The 21,645-nt window shown below is 38.3% G+C and overlaps 2 protein-coding genes across 2 annotated transcripts; both read right to left on the bottom strand.

Annotated features, from left to right (window-relative positions):
• Nucleotides 1-2,607: 2,607 nt before the first annotated feature.
• LOC106655285 (LIM/homeobox protein Lhx1) lies at nt 2,608-9,836 on the bottom strand. Its single transcript, XM_014375609.2, has 7 exons — nt 9,620-9,836; nt 7,716-7,905; nt 6,822-7,054; nt 4,450-4,641; nt 3,946-4,181; nt 3,529-3,814; nt 2,608-2,858 (listed from the first exon to the last, which is right to left on the bottom strand). Coding segments are annotated over exons 2-7 (1,122 nt in total). The 5' UTR covers nt 7,889-7,905; nt 9,620-9,836; the 3' UTR covers nt 2,608-2,856.
• Nucleotides 9,837-16,159: 6,323 nt separating this feature from the next.
• On the bottom strand, nt 16,160-20,975 carry LOC106654682 (superkiller viralicidic activity 2-like 2). Its single transcript, XM_014374658.2, has 10 exons — nt 20,462-20,975; nt 20,280-20,375; nt 19,954-20,196; nt 19,630-19,837; nt 19,283-19,549; nt 18,382-19,207; nt 18,097-18,269; nt 17,581-18,003; nt 16,431-16,968; nt 16,160-16,363 (listed from the first exon to the last, which is right to left on the bottom strand). The coding sequence occupies exons 1-10, from the start codon at nt 20,530-20,532 to the stop codon at nt 16,206-16,208; spliced, it is 3,003 nt and encodes a 1,000-aa protein (XP_014230144.2). The 5' UTR covers nt 20,533-20,975; the 3' UTR covers nt 16,160-16,205.
• Nucleotides 20,976-21,645: the final 670 nt, after the last annotated feature.

Raw genomic sequence — 21,645 nt, 5'->3', positions numbered from 1 at the left:
TAGCAACGATATAGCGGCGCAATGTATACGCGCCACCGTCGACGCGCTCGAAAAGCTCCCAAAAAATTATAATCGGCTTTTAAAGGGTGAAATTTCGCCCTGTAATGCACCGCACGTAGTTTTCCGTAACATTAATTTTTCTTTTTGTTGGCTGTCCCACTTCTCCCGCGGCGCTTATATACCCCGCAAGCACTACTATATACGCGCGTCTCTGCACACGTCTGTCCGGGCCATGCCTCGCGTGCGCGCACGTTTGTGCCTCATGTGTGTGCTGTGTATGCCTGCGTTCGAGGGGGATCATCTCCGCATCGTTGGGTTAAATGCAACATTGACATTGAGCTGCACCGATATACGGCAGCAGTGCACAAACACATAGGAAATTCTTCGAACCCCAATTGCCCCGACGACGACGACGACGACGACGACTACGTGGAGGAGCGACGACGACGCCTTACGGGATTTGTTTTTTCGTGCACGCCTGCATATGCGGAAGACTATTTCTCCCGCGCCGTCGCCGTCGTGTACACTACGTGGTATACATGGGTTGTATAGCTCTACTATAGCTACATACACACCACACGCAACAAACACGTCGGCGTCAGACCGGCCACACGCCACAGACACGCACATGCGTCGCTCGACGGGCGCTTATGCCACGCATAGGAGAGCAATTATCATAAAAGTAACAGCGTTTGGGGAGAGCACATGATCGACCGTGTTATACATGCTGTACAGGCTGATCGCGCGCCGGCTACTTGATCGAGCAATATAAAGTAAACAATTCGATATTGTTGTAATTTTATTTTATTGCTTTTTTCGTTATCTTGTATTTTTTAAATAATTTATAAAATAATATAAAAGTGATGAAATGAAAGTATTTAAAAAAATATGATGTACAAACTAAATAGCTATCAATTGTTTAAAAAATAATGAGGGGTGTAAACGAAGAATATCTCATTAATGATGCAACTGCATGCTCTCGTAAAAAAAACTTGCAGAGCTTTACGATGGAGAATATTGCGCTGCGCCTCTAGAAAAAAAATCAATTTTCAAAATATAATAAAAAAATGAAAGTGTGGAACGAAATTTTGTTTAAAAAATATAATCTGTTTCAATACCATGCCAAAAATTTAAAGAAAAAAATTTTTTTAACAGCTTGCAACAAATTTTTTTTCCGGATCGATATTTTTGGAATAAATTACGCATATTTCATAAAATTTATCTTTAAAGGGCCTCGATAAGTAATTGTTCAATGATAAGAATTAAGAGCGAAGGGCTATACGCGGTACGAGCACGTAAATTTTGAAGCCTACATCTATCTGGTAGGCATCATATGGGTATACCAAGGAGGGTTGACGTTTCAAGCGGACCATGGTGTTCCTTTGCGCGTTTTCTTCACATGCGAAATAGATATTTGGCAATCGTATACACGGTGGGACTCGGGCAGCTTACATACTGGAGAATATCGACGTTTTTGCTACGTCAAAGTTTATAAAAATTATTTTAAAAATTATCAAATAATTAATTCGTCGAGTAAAAAATTATTTTTAAAATCAATAAAAAAATTTTTTCGTTTTATAATTATTTTTTTGTTATTAAATTTTTTTTTAGAACTAAAAATCATTTTTTAGAAATTTTTTAAAATTAGTTATTTGGAGTTACAAATTATAAATGTAGATACGAATTTTTTTTAAACATTTCCTTCCACTCCCACAAATTATTCAAATCCTTTTTCTTATCGCATTTTTTATTATCCCAAACTTTTGCCCCCGAATTCTCACCCCCGCATTTCATCGCACAGAAAACCTTATCAGCTCGCGACCAACAGGCTGATACGCTCTCCCTCTCCAGTAACCCGTACATCCCCTTGCGAACTCCTAACCTCACTTTTTCGTCCCTTATCTACGCGCTAAGCTTCTCTCCCGCTCTTTCTTTCTCTCTCTTTCGTCGAACGACCCCCGTCACAATTTCTTATCCTGCCTCGTGAGTCCTAAACAATGCCATGCGCTGCTGCTGCTGCTGCTGCTGCTGCTCGAGCGTCGTATATCAATACACATTGATCAGTAGAGCTGACGGGGCGCAGAGAGATGGCTTGGCGTCCATAAAGATAATATTATCTCTCTCTGTGGAGCTGCTGCCTGCGCTGCTGCGAGCGTGTCACCCCCGATTTTCTCTCCGCTGTATAAACGGCTCCGTGCGCAGTCCTGCATGAACAATCCGCGCCAACCACCCACACCCTGGAGGATTCCAGACAAGTATTTTGGTATCATGTGTAAAAGAAAACACGATCGCTCTCGTACTTTAACTACAATTGAGTCAAGTACACACAAACTTACCAATGGTATATATAGCGTCGTTGTAACAAGGAAAAAATAATTGTATTAGTTTTTGAATAAAAATAAAAAAAAAGAGTGGTATATATTCAACGTTCATTTATATGTTAACTTATAAGCTCATATTTAATTGTACGAGTATTACATTCTACACCATAAGTTATTATTTACAATTTCAATTTACAATTTATAGCTTAGTGTGGTTATGACGTTTTTCTTTTTTTCTTTTAGCTCATAAAGATCGATTACAAAACATTTATTTTCTATAAGATTTAAAAAAAATCATAACATTTTTTTCCTAAGTAATTTATGATTATTTTGAATGATCGTATGCCCGAACCAGCATTTGAAAAGTTTGTAATATTTTATCGTTTTTTTTTGTTTTCACATAGCTTCCCCCACATTTTTCATATATTATGATAATCCTTAGGCGAAGTATAACATCGAAGTATATTTTGTTTAAAAAGATTCAGCCAGTTTGATGCGTTGAAATTCCTCTTTAGTATTGTTGATTCATGATCGATCCTGCAACAGTAATGAAAGTAGATTATTATCTTGTACTCCTGACAACCAATTACTAATTACTTATTCAAAAGATTTATAATTTTCAGCTTTAAATCGATTGATAAATTTATGCGACTCGAAATCAAAAAACAAAATACGAATATAAGCTTGTTACGAATTTTCATCTCGAAACAAATATATTGCAGATACATATCGAATGAAATCGTTCACAGTCGAGTGGTACGGTATACATATGTATAATATACGCGTCCGAGGCACATATGCGCAAAAGTATTCGAAAAACTTCGAATTAGATAAGATAGGTGGTCTAGAGAAATATAATGACACATATGAGAGGGCGTGGATCACGCTCCACTTGGGGTCCAGTTAATTCGCGTACAGACCTCGAAGTCTGCAGTGTGTGTGCCTCGACGCGGCTTATATTATACACGAGCAAGAGAGCCAAGTGTATTTATGTATGGCATTATGTATAGAGCCCGAGACATACGCGCACTTTATTATATACGTATTTTTAGAAGGAAACTATATCATCTTGAGCTTTCGAGAGCCGAACAGGCTCTTATCTCGTGTCTAGTGACGCGTGCGATCGATATATAATTTTTTTTTTGCTTGCACTAGTACAGCCCCCGTTTCGTAAAAAATTATTTGTCAGCCTCGACCATGTACTCACAGGTATTGCTAGGGCCCACGAACGGCGATCCGTGCGTCGCGCCGGGCGGCGGATGCCCGGGGAAAAACTCGTGATGAAAAGGCACCGGATTGCCGTAGCCGAAGTCGAATTTGTCGGCGAAGTAGGAGAAGCCGGGCGGCGGGCCGTCCTCGTTCGCCAGCCCGCCGTGATTGAGATTCAGTGGGAAGCCGCGAATCTTGCGCGATCCCCCGAAGAACGGGCTTCGGCCCATCGATGTCAGTTGCTTCAGTCGGCGCTCCTTGCTGCGCTTATTTTGGAACCAAACCTGCGACAGAGAGCAAAGTCGAAAAGTTTGAATTAGAAATAGATTAGAAATAGAAGCGAAAAGTTCCGGGAATTACAACACGAAATGAGATAAACAAAATAAAATAACGATGATAATGAGGCCGCACCAACCTGTATGACCCGCATAGGCAGACCCGTCTCCTTGGCAAGCTGCTCGCGTATGTGTCTGGTGGGCTTCGGCGTTTGCGAGAAAGCAGTCTTTAATATTTCTAATTGTTTAGCCTTAATAGTGGTGCGGGGCCCTCGGCGCTTTGAGCCCGCGCCGCCGTCCCCGCTGCCGACCGCGCCGTCCGGACTCTTGTTTTCCATCTGGCCGTCGTGGGACTCGGGATCGTCGTCCAAGGAACCTGACCAGGAGAGAGACAGAAAGAAACAACACCGTCTAATTTTAGTTTCTAATCGTCGCGCAATTTTATGAAATTATACGCGCGATCGTCGAGAGTATTTTTTGAGGCTCGTATTAAATAGTTGCCTTGAAGATTCGATAGTGAAGTAAAAAAAAAAAAAATGATTGCTAGACGGATACTCTGTTTTTTTTTTTTTTTTATTATTGTAAAAACATCGAGCTCGAGTTACATCACGAACTACGACGTTCTATAATAATGTAACGCTCACCTTGATCTTCGGAATCTTCCTGCTTGCAAGGATCGCCGAGACTCATGTCGTTTCCCGCACAAATAACCCGATCGATCGAGTTCATGTTGTGCACCTCGACGTGCGAGATACCGATGTTTTCCGAATGCTGATTGGCCAGGCCGCTTCCTTCCTCGTCCTCGTCCTCTGAACCCGAGCAAATGACATCACTATCTGCAAATGATACATTTCGAACGTTGCAGCACGTGATAGGTAATAATTATTGTTATATTCTGTTGTTACCTATATGACGGGAGCAGAGAAATAAAAAAAAAAAAAAAAAAAAAAAAAAAAAAAAAAAAAATAAAAATAAAAGAAGCTTTTCTTATGGAATTTTTCTAGACGAGAAACACAGAGAGAATGAATGAGAAAGAGAGCAGAGCGCAAGGATTATGCGTGAGTTCCGAGAGGTCAAAACTCCTCCTACTCTCTATCATATTAATGATTTACGGCTCCCTATTGCCGATGGGATAAAACACGACCAACAAAATTCGAAAATGTACTGTTGGCCGCCTGCGGCAAAAATGAATAGGGACTTTAAGGACGCTTTCAAAAGCACGCGTGTATACACATACAGCACATAGCCGGCTATATACACATGTTCGTGCGTGTGTGTGCACGGTTATAGTAGCAGAAACAAAGCTGTTGTACAAATTTTTAATATTTGATGTACAAACAATTCCACGGGGCAAAGGGCAATTGTTGTCTACACGGGGATCTATATAGTTTGGACGATATGGATATTTGTTCGAATTTTTCAAAGTCTCTCTCTCTCTCGTAGCAGGTTCTTTTTAGCTTCACCGAAGGCTAATTTCTTCTAATTTTTTTTTATCAAATAAGTAACGATAAAACACAAGAGAGAAAGAAACGAGCGAGCGAGAGAGCGAGCGAAAGAGCCGAACGAAACGGCGCGTTCGGCAGAAAACAAAACAGGTCGGAGCGCGGCTCGTACATCATCTCCTGTGAAGCGCGTCATAAAAAAAAAATTCGCCCACTATTTCGCGCGCGTCGACAGATGTTCTACAATAGGCGCGCAGCAGCAGCAGTTATAAGCGCAGCAGATAGCCTGCCACACGCCTGATTTTACGGGCAGCAGCAGCAGCAGCCCATAGTTGTAGTCATGATGTTGTAGTAGTAGTAGTAGCAAGCATGACCGACTGGAAACTCAGACTGCGCCGACACGACTATATGGGTGTCTATATACGTGCGCCGCGCGGCGCATCAATTTTATGAAGACTAAGGTCATTTGACTGCGGGAATTGTGGTTTTACTTCAAGGCTACGTAGTAGTGGTAGTAGTAGACGATACACCTTATAATCCTACCGAATAGCTGTATAAGAAATATACAAGCAGAAAAAAAGAAGAAGAAGACTAAGAACGAAATGCGCTACGTCAGTCAAAAGGAGATAGGGTCTAATCGATTATGCGAGGTTGAAGGTAAAAAAAAGAAGAAGAGATTCGCCATAATTTCATGTGAAATTGCGAATTAAGTATGTTTGAAATAATTTTCGTGTTTTTGCAGGATCGCGCGTTTGACGAGATCCGATTTGGACGAGAAATAGACGCACGACGATTATTTACAACAACGGGTACTTGAAAACTGCTCGCTCGATTCGAGAACCACTTATGATGCGCTTTTAGTTTGATGAACTTAATCGGCGCCTGTGTATAGAATCGACCTCTCGAAACTATATACTCGAGCGAATTTAAAAGATCGAGGATATCATAAATTTACCCTTGATCCTTCAATCGGTATAATTTGATAAAAAAACTTTTCGAAACAATCAGCGGTGCTCCAAAACATGCAAAACTTTCCGTTCACAATTGCTAATTATGATTGAGGTAGAAACGAGCACTTCCGTCGGCTACCGTCGAAAACAGCGCAGCAATTTCCACGCTTTAGTCCGCACAGTGTATAGCAGTACTACTGGTACGCGCTGATTCGAACTTTATACAAATTTGACAGAACATTGACAAATTGGGCTATCGAGCTGGTCTATGAAAAAAAATTATCACCAGATACATCTCGTTCCATTCGGAGAACGTTTTAAAATTGTTTTTTTCTTTTTTTACTTGAACGATTGAAATCTGTGTGTAGTTGGGTTCAAACATGTTATGCAAAGTAACTTATTAAGTATTTACGCTGTGGCTAATGGTCAATAATGAAGCTATTTGTAAAAATTAACATAATATTAACGCGTGTATACGAGCTACAGAAATTGCGGGGAAATTCAATGATTTAAATAAATAGGGCTGTTAAAAATTTACCTAATCGCGTTAAAGAGGAGCTTTGACTTCGGCGTTGGGAAAATTCAATGAGTTGTGTGAAAAAAATGTTGCTAATTGATACTTACTATGGCGATTATGCATGAAATTGGTAATAGACACCGATTTTCCAGACAAGTAGTCCTCTTTGCAAACGAATATATTATTATCTAAAACGTATAATTCCTCGCCGGTGCTCATCTGCTTTCGGCACACGAGACAAGTGAAACAGTTCAAATGAAACACTTTGTCCCGGGCCTTCCGCACGAGATCCGATGGATTGATGCCTTGTGAACACCCACCGCATTTTGTCCCGTATCGTCTGCAATTAGTTGAATGAAAAAAAAAACGTGTAGTTGATGCAACAGAGATAAAAAAAAGGCAAGACCCTATCAAATGGCATTTCATGGCATTGTTTTACTTTTTTTTCTAGTATAAATTTAGGTATTTCAGTTGGTACTATTGCTGATCCCACCGATATGTCATCGATAGAAAGATCGAAACATTAATTGATTCATAAGTGGACGATCCATTGAATAAAGTTCGCGAAACAACAGCGGTCGCAAAAATCATTAGGTTAATTACTCGCGAGCTTTCGGCCGTCGGACGAGTGAAAAGCCGCCGCTACCGCCACGCGCTCGCGGGAGGAAAATTAATCAAGCGCCCGAACTATTAACGTCAACAATTTTTTTCGAGTAAAAAATCGACACTATCGATGCGTGTGCCCGGTATCTATGGTACTTGACACAAGTGCTCACAGATAATCAGATAAACGTTACAAAGTATCGAGAGAAAAATAGTTGCAGCTCGATAAAGTTCAGTTATCAGTCGCTTTTCCGTTTTACTATCGCTTGTTTTTACATTCTCCCGCAGAATGATAATGCAATATACACGCGGTGAATTGTTGTTACAAAATTATCTGATTTATGACGATTGAAATCGATTTCGATCTCGTACCGACGAAAACCAATTGAAAAACTTACTTGAAGAAGTCATTTCGGCAAAAGAGCTTGGCCTCCCTGGAGAAGCATTTCTCTTGCAGCGGCGTTCGGCATTCGCAGCAGCGCACGCAGTCCGCGTGCCAGGCCCTGTCGAGTACATTGAATAAAAATTTGTCGAGTATCGGCTTGTCGCATCCGGCGCAGGATAGCAGCATTGCCAAATTACAGCTACCTGTAACGAGAATGAAAAAAAAGGGTGAGTTGTAGACAAATGTCAATCAACGGTGATTCGAACAATTTCGATGAAATACATTCTCTGACTCCGTTTTAACAAATATCTTTTCACGAGAGAATACGAAATTCACTCAAAATCTTACTCTCATAATATCGCGCGTAACTCAAAAATGAATGAAGAATATATGTAAATATTTGGAGTAAAAAAGTCCGGTCCGAAAATAGTTCAAAACGACACGGTGCTGCTGCACCGAATTCCACAGGTATTATATTCTTCACGCTCATTATATGCAGCTCAGGCGCTCGCGCCAGGTACCCAAGATACACGCGTAAAATGCATAATTTTCAATTTTTCGTATCAATAATCCGATAATTTATCGGTATTCCGTTTCTAATCGATATATATATATTTTACCTGCAGGTAGGAGAATACGTGGCGCAGGAAACTTTTTTTGGGCATGGTGCAAGAAGCTGCGCTTCGTGCACAATATTAACATAGAAACGAGCCGCTCGCATCGGTGAGAGGAACGAGAGGAAGAAACACGTAAAAAATATATAATTCCATAACGTCCAGATAAAAAATGACTCGGCTCTGTTAATGAAGCTAATTTTAGCATGAGGTATAATATTTTACATTTTTCGAAGCAGCTTTTTTCGGGTACTTGCTGACGTTGAATGAAATCAACATTTTTTACATAAAGGTAGCCGAATGTAATATGTTTTCTCGGTACGATCCCAGCATTATATTTTCAATATTATGTATTCGGTAAGGTAATTGACTAAACGGTGAGCTTTCAACAACCCAAAATGCGGTAGAACCTTAAAAATATACTTGACTGCAAAGTGCACACTGAGCAATAAACTTCTCAAACCTCAAAACCACCTAATTTAACGTTACTTCCAGTGCTAAAAATTCTCGCTCGTCTTCGAGTCAAGCAGATATGCATTTGCACACGTGCTGTACGAATGTTGTGAACGGCATATTTTCCCGATGACTTATCTCTTTTCACCCATCGAAGATCGTAATCCAAGCAAGAAACTTTATTCCTCTCCTCTCCTCTCCGCGGCATGCGAACTTACTCAACGAATCATAAAGACGTCGTCGAGAATAAATAATAATAAAACACCATATAATAGCAAATTAGCCCCGCTCGTGCGTTTCTTACCTCTCGCGGTATACACGTATATGCGCCAATGATTCATACTACGGCACGCGAAAAATATTGGAATTATTTATGGTGCCCGTCCGCAGATGTGTTATGTTTGCTTGTGTGCATCTCGTGCGAGAAATTAAGTTGATCGATAGCTTTTACAAATGAGCCTGTGTGTATATTCGATGATTTACAATACGTGCAATATCGTGAAATTAAATGATATACATATAAAATATAATACATTCAAAGAAACGCGCAGGTAAAGAAGCCAATGAATTATACGTCGAATCTAAACGAGTGGACAAATTATATAGGGGGACCCCGTAAAACATCATCTTGTCAAGCGCTAAACGGCTTCACGCTCCCGAAAAATCAAAACAAACGCTTTGTAGTACTATACTACAAATCTGCACGCACTACACACACGGGGCTCTTTGAGAGTAGCTGCTGTGCCTGCCTAATTGAATCATAAAGTCGTGCGTCAAAAGGGGTGCAATCATACACACGCATAAGCACGCGAGAGCAGTAGTACAGATTCTCTCTGTCTCTCTCTCTTACCTATAATTTGCGTTTGACTGACAGGCAACGACGAGCAGTACGACAGCTCCAGCGTGGTAACCTTGGGTCGATTATCTTGCTGCAGTGGCTGCTGTTGTGGCTGCTGCTGCTGCTGCTGCTGCTGCGCGAGGACCTCTGAGGCCCTGCGGTCAACAGCCGCCTCGGCGGCCGCGTAGGTCTCCACTTCAACTAAGCTATTGGCGCGGCTCTTGACTGCCGCTCACATTTGAGATATGAGATGAGTTATGAGAAATTTTTTTTAAAAAAAATTTCTTCGTATATTCGACACGACACACAGCACCGGACACTGAATTATGATATAGCACTCGTCTTGTACGATTACGATTATGATTATAAATTTATCAACTATGAACAACTGGACAGGATTGCACTGTTACGCATACACTATTGGATCGGTAGCACTTTATGGACTTTATAAGCATTACTGCTTTCGATTTTTGGCTCTCTCCTCGTCATCGCAGTAGCAGTAATCGTAGTAGCAGTAGCAGCAGCAGTAGTAGTGCTCGATTATCGTTATCGCGTGCATGATCTGACACGCGCTGCACACCCACGCGCGTGTGTTGCTGCCCGCCGCCGACGTTGCACACTAAACACAGACACTGCACGCGCGCATATATACCCGCCACACGACGTCCGTACGTTTACGTCCGTCCGTCCGGAGCAGCAGCGGTTCGAGTTTGCAAGGAGTTCGCCAGCAAACTGACGGCCGCCGACTGCGCGGCTCGGCTCTCTACCGTCTGTATGTATGCAGGAAGCAGCAGCAGCAGCAGCAGCTCTCGGCTCTGTTGGCGGTGAAAATCTTTTCTGTGTGCGTTGTTTTTTTTTTATTTCATCCCCCCGACCTATCCTGCAACATGGGTACGGGTATACGAGCTTGTGCGTATGTGTGTGGAGACTGCACGCAAACTGCGATGTGTGGGTCGCCAACCCGAGGCGCGGAGCAGCGGCCGCGAGGCGCCCATTGGCCGCGACTCCGAGGCTCGGGGCGTGGCCAACTCGGCCAGCTTCTGCCTCGAAATGGCTGCGAGCGAGATGCTCGCTCGCCTCGGCGATGTATATAGGTATAGAATGCTGCTGGGTAGATGCATGCACATTTTACAGTAAAGCGGTAAGAAAGTCCTAACTAAATACATTAACATTGTACTTGCATTGCCTCGCTGCTGCTGTACGTGGCTTTGTCTCTATACCGCGGCTCAGCGTGTATTATAACGCCTCGCGATGTATATTATTATATATATCGTGTACCGAGGGACGACGACGACGAAATTTTCAACGACGTAGACGAAAAACCTTGGCTGTGTTTTCAAAAAAATTTAAAACGCGACGTAAGCTCTCGGCGAGCGGAGAATTGGAGAGCTCGCCAAGCTCGATGCGGAGCTGCGAGCTTTTTTCGTCTATCGCACATTTGCGCGAAGCTTAGTTTGAGAATTTAGAAGAAAGCGAGGAGGTATGGGAATGTATTCGGGTTGTTTGATTCATTTTTGTGAGAGAGCTGTGGCTGGAGCGGTTTGCTTATCGTAAAAGTAAGCATTTATACTTGGTTAAAAAGTACAAGATGGTATAAAAAATATAATTCAGATCCCTTTCAAGATCCAAAACTACATTTCAATGGTTCTTATGAAACTACGATGCATACTCCGAATGTAGTAGAATAAATTTATCGAAATCATTTTATTATTCTTTATATAAAGAGGAACTTTTAAATGCCCATCGACTCATCGAGATTTAATTCATTGGGTGACGTAGGGTGGCTTCTTGATCAAAAATTACCAAAACATTTCAGTAATTTTCTACATGATATTGTAAAAAGAATAGAATATAATTCCGTTAAATATGTAAAAAAATGGCTTAAAAAGAAATCATAGGCGTACCTTTACAATTGAAAATACTTGAGTTTGAATTTATTTTTTCATGGTTTAACTAAGCGTACCGGGATGACTTCGAACATTTTTCGTAATCTAAAAAGAATATAGAGAACATTGCGAAGGCTTCCCGCTGCATATAAAACATACTATCAAACAAATTAGATAACCAACGAAGCGAAACGGCTATACATAAATTAAAATTTTCATTTTCATCTATTAGTGTACACAAATATATCGATGAAAAAGTAAAAATTTTGCTACGTTTACTTTAAAAACAGCAATTCATTTATAATGAATAGTTTTTTGAACAACGAAAATAGTTTTTTGCTTACTTTTGCCTGACCCGGATTGAACTCAAACGTCATCGATTTTCCTTCGAGTAATTATTATTTTATTAGCTTTATCAGTATAATTTTATTGTTAATAAAATCTACGCATATGCCAACGTAAGAACCGTGAAGGTCCTGAAGTGAATTTTCTTGACTGCAGATCTACACTGCTAAAAAATTACCGAAATTTAATGTAAATTTAATGTAAAAAAATATATTAAGATTAAAGTATGCATTTTTTACATAAAGTGCACAAAAAATACATAAAACTGCAACTGAATTTAGTATTTTTAATGCAAAAATAAAATGATTTAGTTATTGATTAGTTGTTCCTAATCTTTATGAAAATTCAACCACAGTTAAAACCATCTCTCACCACTAGATGGCGAGTACCTTCATCTGCAAATCCGCAAGTGGCAAAGGAAAGTTAAAATTATATAAGTAGTGCACGATTTGAAAATCTTAATCTTTTCCACGTACTTCGTTTGATACTTTTTATTCATTTGATGCTTTTGAATAGATTTAAATTCATCTACGTGAAGGAAAAAAACTTTCTTCACTTTTACATCAATTTCAATGAAAATATTATTAACAGTTTAGAAGGTAGCATACTAAAACTTTTAAGTATTAATCTATTGTTATTTATCGAGTGGAAATAATACAATTTTGAAACTTAATACATACAAATTGCTCACTTTTGTAAAATTCTCAAAAACGTATTCGAAGAAACTAAATGAATGAGAAGTATTTTGATCACATTGATGTTTCAGGTATAAAGAAAATTCAAAATTTTGATCGAGGCATTTGATTATTCTTTTCGCTAAAATTTATGAATAATTTTAACAAAACAAGGGATACTATCATAAACTTTCGATAATTTTTCGAAAATAATTTGAATCTCAAAGAAATATCGAAAAAATCCATCGTATGCAAACCAAAAAGTACATTTCTCAACACAAAGTTAATAGCTAATCATTGAAATTTAAACTAATCGTTTTAATGATACATCAGCGCAACTTTTGATCGAATGAAATACTTTTTTTACTAGCATGGCCTGAAAATGTTATAAAAGTGTCCGTGTGATCGCAATAATTGTAATTTTCATTCAAACTCCGGATCTTATATGCTTGTAATCAAATTGTCTATCACTGCCCAACTCTTTAAAATGTGCAATTATATCATACAATTATAACAAATTTAATTATAACGTACGTCAAATAACATGTAATAATAATATACTCACTATATGCACTATGATAACATATTGATACATAGTTTCGCTAGATTTCATAGAAAGAAATGCAATGAGATTCAGGCCATTTTTCTAAAATACTTCGTTGCGAGGTTTGAAAAGTACATGTAAACAGAGTAATAACTGTTTGCGCTGGCTTTTCGTGAATTATTCATCAAAAAATCGAAATATTCGATTAAATTATTTTTAGATTTAGTCAAGGGGTGGTTTGCGCGTTATTTTTTTATTATTTTTATTTTTTTCAAATGAAGCGCTTCAGCTTTTTCGAGTCAAGTAATTCCCCTGTTAAAAAGAGCACGCTGCAACGCTATTTCATTGTTCCGATACCAACTTTTTCATGAAACTAATAATTTTTAACATGTGCTCGACGTGACATGATGTAAAGCATATTGAAAAAACGAAAACAGAAAAAAAAACATTTGCAATAAAAGAAATTGGTTACTTCCACTTGACTCTTTAAAATTTTCATGCTACGGGCGAGAAGCCGAAGGGCTCATCGAAGGGAAGACCGTAAAAATACCAGGAAGGCGACAGGAAGCGATTATGTGCCATTAAAGGAACACTCAATATCATCGAAATTCCTTTATTTTCGTCCACGCCGTATCGAAAAAAATTAATATTTCCATCGCCTCTTGCGCGTTATGACAAACTTTCGATTGTCAAAGATCAATTGCATTATAATTACGCTGGCGCGTTGTTTCAAGTTCGAGAAATGCTCGTTGTGCTGAACTTTAGGAATCCATTTGACCAATTAAGCACATCGATTGTCTTGAGCTCGGAATAATTTAAAAATGTTACGTTACCTCGATAAAATCAATTAAAATCTTACGTCATGCAACCGTTTAGTATTTGGGATGCAAGAAATTATTATATCGTTATATAGGTCGGAATACTTCATTTCGATGCAGAAATCATTATTCAATGAATTACACGTCAATTTCGATAATTTTTCAAGCCCTTACTCGGTAAAATAACAATTTTCCATCGCAGTTTTTCAACCACTCCGTTGCAGCTCACACACAGTCTTAGCCACGGATTCGAAAGCAATTAAAACGCTGATCCATATACTCGAAGATAACATTTTAAATAACAAACTTATAATTTTATAATTACAATCTTTATAATGAGCCACGCATTAATTCGTAACAATTATTCTATTAAAAAGCGAAACGTGCGGCATTTCACGCTCCGCCGCCGACTCATTCAATGATTTTTTTTTCCATTCATAAAATTTGAGATAATAACGCGTTGCAGCGGCAGCAGGCCGAAGAGAGCCCCATCTAATTTTTTTCATGCACCTGACAATGAAATTTCAGAATCATTTTTTTTCCTCGCAAATTCAAAAAGGGAAACCCTTTATTCTTCGCAATTTTAATGAAAAAAAAAGAAGAGCGTAAGAGAACCTTTAAACGGCATCAATTCGTATTTTAAAAATAATTTTTTTAAATATCTCGAACCATTATTCGCAAACCCATACGTGCAGCAGCAGCAGCGCAAAGGCACACATGTGAGCGCATGCGTGCGTGCGTGCGTACACACAAACGCGTGTTAACGCACGCACAAATACACAGACACACACACGCGGACTTCACACACAGTGCAAAAGCTCGAGCGCGCGCGCGTGTGGATGTATGTTCATCTCTGAAAAATACCACTAGGGAGAATGCTAGTCACAGGTAATGGGATGAAAGACCGAATCGATGTCCGGAGCTTTCGTCGACCCTCTCAGTTGATAACTTGTACGAGAGCGAAAGAGAACGTCAAACAAAGATATAGGAGATAGCAGGAATTTAAAGAGGTGGCGCTAGATTCTCCAGATGGTATATGATAAGTGCAACAAGAAAATAAGTGGCGTATTTTAATTTTATTTCCATCATTTTTGCCTCCGCATCATGTAATAATATATACATATATACGAAAATCGTATATGTGCTGCTGCTGCTGCTGCAGAATCCGTCAGATTATGGAGTTTTTTTCCAGTCCAGTTTGCGAATTATGAAATTGCTCATTTTCAAAAGTTTATAAGGCCTACTATGCACACGCGGCGAAGTGCAGAAGTGCCGCGCGCGCCGACTTCCTTTTTCGCAAAATCGAATTACAATTAAATTGGAAATTATTTCGTCTCTATATAGAGGAGCTCTGCGAGAGAGAAAGAGCGCGCGCGCGCGTGCATTTCGATCTAGACAGAAGGTAGTGGGTGTTCCATTCGTTTGTTATTGTTACATTTTTACCAAACGAATTCGGGAAAATTGACCTCTCAATTAAACGAGTTTATTGTTGTTATTTTTACATTTTTTTTCGCCAAAATTCACAATTTCAAATAACTTTTTCTTATCATTAATGTTTACCTGAGTTAATTGTCTCAGGTTTCGGAAGAATATTAATATATCATTTTATCTGACCAAGGAATTTTCAAAACATATTTCACGTACACATCTTTTCATTCCTTTTTTTTTTTGTTTTCGTTTTTGTTTCTGTTTCTGTTTCGTGCTCGCACACGCCGAGCATTTCACGCCCCGCTCTGATTTCATATACGAATGTAATTTCCTGCTCTGTCGGACTTCCAAGCTGCAAGTGCAGTCTCTCGTATACGTACACCTAAAAATGCTTATTTACTCATGCAAATATCATTCTCGAAAATAACACGAGCCCGCGCGAGCAGGGATAATTTCGTTAGTTGTTAGGCAATAATCGAAGGTCTCTCTCGGAAGCACGAATTAAAAAAATTAACGAATTTTTTTACCCATTAAAAGGCAAAGCCGACTTTGGCGAGCAGTCAGCGGCAGCAGCAGCAGCCTCTCCCGTGAATTCTCCCGGTGCGGCGTATACAGAAACACCTGACCCTACAGGATGTAGCATTTTAAAAGTTGGGGTACCGCTTGGAGGATGAGAAAAAAAAAATTAGATGAAATAAAAATTGAAAATGAGTTTATTTTCACATCTAACTAATGATATTTTCAATACAAAAAACAATCCAATTCAAACAGCGATTGGAAAAAATTTTAAAATTTTAATTGGCCAAACAAAGCTTACGAAAAGTTTTGTTAAAAAATATATGTTATCAATTTTTAGTAATAAATTTGATTGTTTATATTACATTAATTTACGTTATATTAAATTTACAAATATAACGAGGCTGCAAATACAATATCTCGCTTCAATAATCTAATTGCTTCGCTAAATTTGACTTCTAAATCAGTATTTCCAATGTTTTTGGATGCCTGAACTAATTGTCGCAAGACCTCTTCTAATCGCCTCATGCAACGAATTATGGAGCCTGCAATAAGATAAATTTTAATAAATGTTCCTCTTAAATAAATTGCTCCATCAATGTGAAACATTACCTTCGAATATATCAGTCATTTTGCAGATCTCCAAAAACGTCGCCCCGTTGCACCAAGAATAAACGACATCCATCAAGTAGGGCTTGAATCGCTCGACATATGCATCTTCGTCTAAATCCAGATTAGACTCGGTCGTAATTTTGGCTATTTTTCTTGCGATGTCTTGCATTTGTCGCAGGGGCCCGCTCAGTTCCTCGATCATTTTTGGCATTTCGCTGGACTTGTCGTCGCACACGAAGCAACTCACGAGGGCAGTCATTTGGGGTACGGTCAATGAATTGAACAGACCATTGAACATCATCTCCGTCATGAGGAGCTCATCGGCCCCGTTGAGCTCGCATGCCACGCGCCCCTTCACTTCTATCACATCGGCAAGTGTGCAGTAGCCCATACGTCGCAAGACTCTTTTGCGAGATTTCAGCTCGTCCATTTGCAAGACCGACTTGGCTTGTTTCAGGCTCTCTCTCGAGGCATCTAATTTTTTGGCGATTTCATTTTTGGACAAGAATTTTTCATACAAGACCGATAATTCTGGATCCTGTTTAAAAAAATTATTTTATCTTTGAGCATTTGTATAAGTCAATCGTAAAAATAAATACGCGTAAAGATCAAAAGAATAACGTAGCCTATACAAAAAAGAAAAATTTCTCCCACGTTTTTAAAAATTTTTGTGAAATATTTTCATACAAAGTTTCGTAAATTTCGAGAAAATCATTAAACAGAGGCATTTGGGTCATTAGAAAAATATTATGTCGGCATCAAGGACCAATGTGTTCTAAAATTTTCTTAATTTTATAAATTCTATGATTCATTATTTAAACTAATTTTTTTTACCTTTTTTCGAAAAATATTAAAGAGTAAAGGTGAATATCGCAAAGAATAACGATATTTTGTACTGCAGAAAAATGGAATCTTATATGTTCAAGAAGATACCGAACTTTGGGATAAAATAAACATTTTTAAAAAAATACTCTGAGAATTTAATCGAATGTTTTTTCCAAAAGCTTTGAAGGCACTTTTTCGGAAAATATGTGGTAAAATTTCGTGAAAAAGAGTTCGATATCTTTTTTCTATCCTAGCTTCACTATCCTCTCAATCAAATTTGATCTTTCAATGTATATCATAAAATTTTCTTTTGCTTTGAACTTACTTTGTGAGCTGGATGGACAAACAATCGTTCTTCCAAACTTTTGATTCGTTTCACGATGTCACTAAACGCGGGGTTATCGATCTTCATATCTGTTAGTGGATTAAGAAGCGGAGGACCATCTGGGAATCTTTTCTTCACTTCCAATAACGTTTTTAAAACGCTTCTTCTCTGATCGGATGTTCTTAAATCCGCCGGAATATACAGCCTCAGAGAACTGATCTGATGAATCAAAGTGTGCATTACGGGGACAACTTCCATTTCACCTTTCGAATCAGGTGGGCACGGTACAGGTGCCAGGTCAGTAGAATCCGACGCTATGTTTAACAAAATATCGACAACATAGTGTGTCTCTGTTTTTTCGTTACCCTTCTTTTTGAAGTTGAGTATTATACCCCAGTCGAATTCATATTTGTCATTTTTGATCTGTAAAAAATTATTTTTAAGGAGGAATTAATAACGAGTTTTCAAAAAAATTTGATGCATCAGATAGTTTTTGTGCGTAAAAATTGTAATCACCTTGACCATTCGACCAGGTTGAAGGAAAGGTACAAGGTATTGTGGCATTGTCAAGTACGAGCGAAATTCGGCACTTAGAGTATCCAATTGAACTCGTAAATCGTGATATGATGTCATGACATCAATATTTTCAATTTGCACCTCATTGTATTCTTTTTCCAATTCTTTGACATCTAGAAATGATTTGATTTCATTAGAGACATAAAAAAGATTTGTTTTCATATTTGCAATATAACAGTAATTATCTGCAAAATCGAAAATATTTTCGGGTTTTTTTCAACTTACTTTTTAATAGTTCAGGAATAGATGCTTGATTTTGGAATTGGTAAAAACTCCTTTCCAACATGTATTCAGGGTTTATTTCTTCAACCCTTAACAAATTCAGTACCATGTTATAAGTCAAATGGAAAGCCGAATTTATAGGATCAGCTTTTCCTTGTACAATTTCTTTACCAACAACAGGACTGACTTGCTCATCTATCATTAATATAACTATACCTTTCTCGTCCAAGCCTCTTCGGCCAGCACGTCCTGACATTTGAATGTATTCACCTGATGTGATCCATCGGAAATCTTTTCCATCGAATTTCCTCGGGGCAGTGAATAATACCGTTCTTGCCGGCATGTTCAAGCCCATGGCAAAAGTTTCTGTGGCAAACAGTGCCTTTATCAATCCCTCACCGAATAAAATTTCAACTGTTTCTTTTAAAATCGGCAAAAGTCCACCGTGATGAATGCCAATTCCTCGCCTCAATAAAGGCAGAACATTTTCAACCTGCGGTAGTTTGCGATCATCTTCGCTGAGTACATCCATTGCATTATTGAATACCTCATCAACCAATTGTTTTTCTTCAGCACTATTGAGATCTAGTTTTGAAAGCTGCATAGCATACAGCTCACAGTCTTTTTTGGAAAATGAAAAAATGATAACTGGTGCAAAATTTCTCTCCATAATCATCTTGATTATTTTGAAAATATTTGTCTGTCCAGAGTTTGTTTTATGTAGCCCTCCCTTGCGACCTTTTGTGTCACCTTTTGCTGCATCTCCTTGGAGACAAGCCATTGCTTTGTTGAAAGTTTCTTCCTTAAAATTTCCACCTTCATCCACGACCTATGATATTAAGATTATAGATAATTATGGACTGTACCAAAAAAATTATCATCAATTAATTATTCAAAAACAAACCAAATGAATTCCATCGCCACCCGCTGGAAAAATATAATGTTGCAATGGAGTTGGTCTATAATCAGTGTAAACAACATGGCACGGTTGATGATGTAAATATGCTACCCATTCAACAAACTGGCGAGCATTTGGGATAGTGGCAGACAAAAAGACATAGTGAACATTGTCTGGTAGTAAAATTAATGTTTCTTCCCAAACCACTCCTCTTTCTTTATCACGCATGTAATGAATTTCATCAAAAATTACCCAACCTACTTCTCTCATGACCTGAAGTAAAGAAAAATTAATTTAGTAATTTGTTAGTTCATAATTCAAGTAGAATAAAAATTTATCAATGAATTATTTACCTCAGAACCTCTATACAACATATTTCGAAGAATTTCTGTAGTCATAATAAGAACACTTGCTGTAGGGTTGATGGTTACATCACCAGTCACTAATCCTACATCTTTGAATTCTTCATAAAATTCCCTGTACTTTTGATTACTCAATGCCTTTATGGGAGTTGTGTAGATTACTCTTTGTTTTTCTCTCAAAGAACATGCAATGGCATATCTAAAAGTTTTAAAAAACATGTTTGAGTTACATTAACAAATATACTTCATATAAATTGGACTATCTAATAAAGAATTAATAATAATTTTAAATATGACTTAAAAATATGATCTTACTCTGCCACAACTGTTTTTCCAGCGGATGTATGTGCAGATACAAGCACTGATTGATCATTTTCTATACACAAAATAGCTTCTTTTTGAAAAGGATCAAGGACAAATTTATATTCCTTTGCAGGCTTTGTTGTTTTTTGTTCTAGAGGTAAGTATGTATAATCTGATGGTATCGCTACCTCATGCGTACATGATTCTATGGTTTGGATGGTATGAACTGTGATTCTAGATTCAATCTCTTCAATCCTAATAAAATATAAAATTGGTAAGAAACATCTCATAATTGATATTTGCTGACAAAATGTAAAATAAGATTCATTTTTCCTTACTTAGAACTTTCAAATAAATCATCAACTTTTATTCTTTTGGTGTAATTTTCAGTTTCAGGAGCTTCTTCATTTTCTCTCTTAACTGGCCCAACAGAACTGAAAAAAAACATGTATTAATACCTTGAAAATCCTTTGCATTATTATTCATTATACTGTAAGAATAACACATCTAAAATAGTTACCTGTCTAATATTTCAACATCATTAGTGTCGTTTTCTTCTGCAGTTTCTTCAAAAGCATCAAATAAATCCATGTTGGCTGTTAGTAAAAATTGACTCAGATGAAAATGCAATCAATAAAAATATTTCCGTTTGACTAAAATGTTGTGTTGGACGTTGCAGATTTTCTTTCAATTGTTAAATCATAAGAAACATGAATTTTTCAGGCCGTCCAGGGCATGAAAACAAAGTCAAACACGTGCGATGTTTATGTATGTCAAAAGTTATTGGTTAGACTGTGAGTCGCAAGGTCAGTTTCTCGAGCAAGACTCTCGTGCGCTGAGAGTCGCGTGCTCCGTTTTAGTGACTCGGCGTCGAAAATTTTTTTTATGATAGCTGGGGTCGATCTAATGCTAAACAGCTTGGCAGTCTGATAAAATATCTGAGCTTGGAATGATCAGCTTATTTTTTGTTTACCAATAAAACAAATAAATAATGTTATTTTGAATTGAGATCGGATAGACGAAAATAATGTGTCGGTCATTGACTGCTTCACACATTAATAACATCGGGTTTTATGCACAATTTGACGTGCATACATGTATAAGTAACGTCTGTAGATGGAATTATGAGGATTATTTGAACATTTTACTGTATAGGCATACATTGGAGCAATTTCATAATTCATTCGCAAATCAACAGGATGTCGTTTCATGACTGTCCGACCCTGCGTAAAGGCCTGAATTGTGGAAAAGGACCGAAGAACCAGCTGCTTTTACGTGTCATCGAAATCTTGCTACGTTGTTATTTTTAATTAGAACAATTCGAAATGACTAGGCAAAACGACCTGTATCACGAGATCGTCGAATTACCGATTTCCCGTGTGAAAATTGAAAATTAATGAAAATTTTGAAATAATCTGCTCGATCAGATGGCGCCACGTCATCGACGACGCAGTTTCTCGTGCGGTAAATAATTCCCATTACCAATTCGATAAAATTGATATTATTTACGACATGACCGCGATCTCTCTCTGTCTCGAAAGCGAGACCCCGTATTTTCTCATTTTCACGAAATTCCTCGTTTCCCGGCACCAAACCGGCTTGCGTGTAAAATGATCATAGCATCTGCGCGAATCTCTTCTTTGGCTTCGGCCACGGTGCAACGAGATCCCATATAGACCCCGCGTAACAAACGACGAGAATTGG

Source organism: Trichogramma pretiosum, unplaced genomic scaffold (genome assembly GCF_000599845.2).
Source record: "Trichogramma pretiosum strain Unisexual culture from Peru unplaced genomic scaffold, Tpre_2.0 scaffold1, whole genome shotgun sequence".
In the NCBI taxonomy this organism is placed as follows: Eukaryota; Metazoa; Arthropoda; class Insecta; order Hymenoptera; family Trichogrammatidae; genus Trichogramma; species Trichogramma pretiosum.
Note: the sequence above shows the minus strand (reverse complement) of the source record. Positions and strands in the feature narration are given on the sequence as shown.

Coding starts and splice junctions, on each gene's coding strand:
- LOC106655285 (XM_014375609.2), bottom strand. CDS start 7,888: ATGCTGCTATCCTGCGCCGGATGCGACAAGCCGATACTCGACAAATTT. Junction 7,055..7,715: donor TGCCGAAATGACTTCTTCAA/GTAAGTTTTTCA, acceptor AACTAATTGCAG/ACGATACGGGACAAAATGCG. Junction 3,815..3,945: donor TGCCTATGCGGGTCATACAG/GTTGGTGCGGCC, acceptor TCTCTGTCGCAG/GTTTGGTTCCAAAATAAGCG.
- LOC106654682 (XM_014374658.2), bottom strand. CDS start 20,532: ATGGATTTATTTGATGCTTTTGAAGAAACTGCAGAAGAAAACGACACT. Junction 20,376..20,461: donor GATGTTGAAATATTAGACAG/GTAACTATTTTA, acceptor GTTTTTTTTCAG/TTCTGTTGGGCCAGTTAAGA. Junction 16,364..16,430: donor AATGACTGATATATTCGAAG/GTAATGTTTCAC, acceptor ATCTTATTGCAG/GCTCCATAATTCGTTGCATG.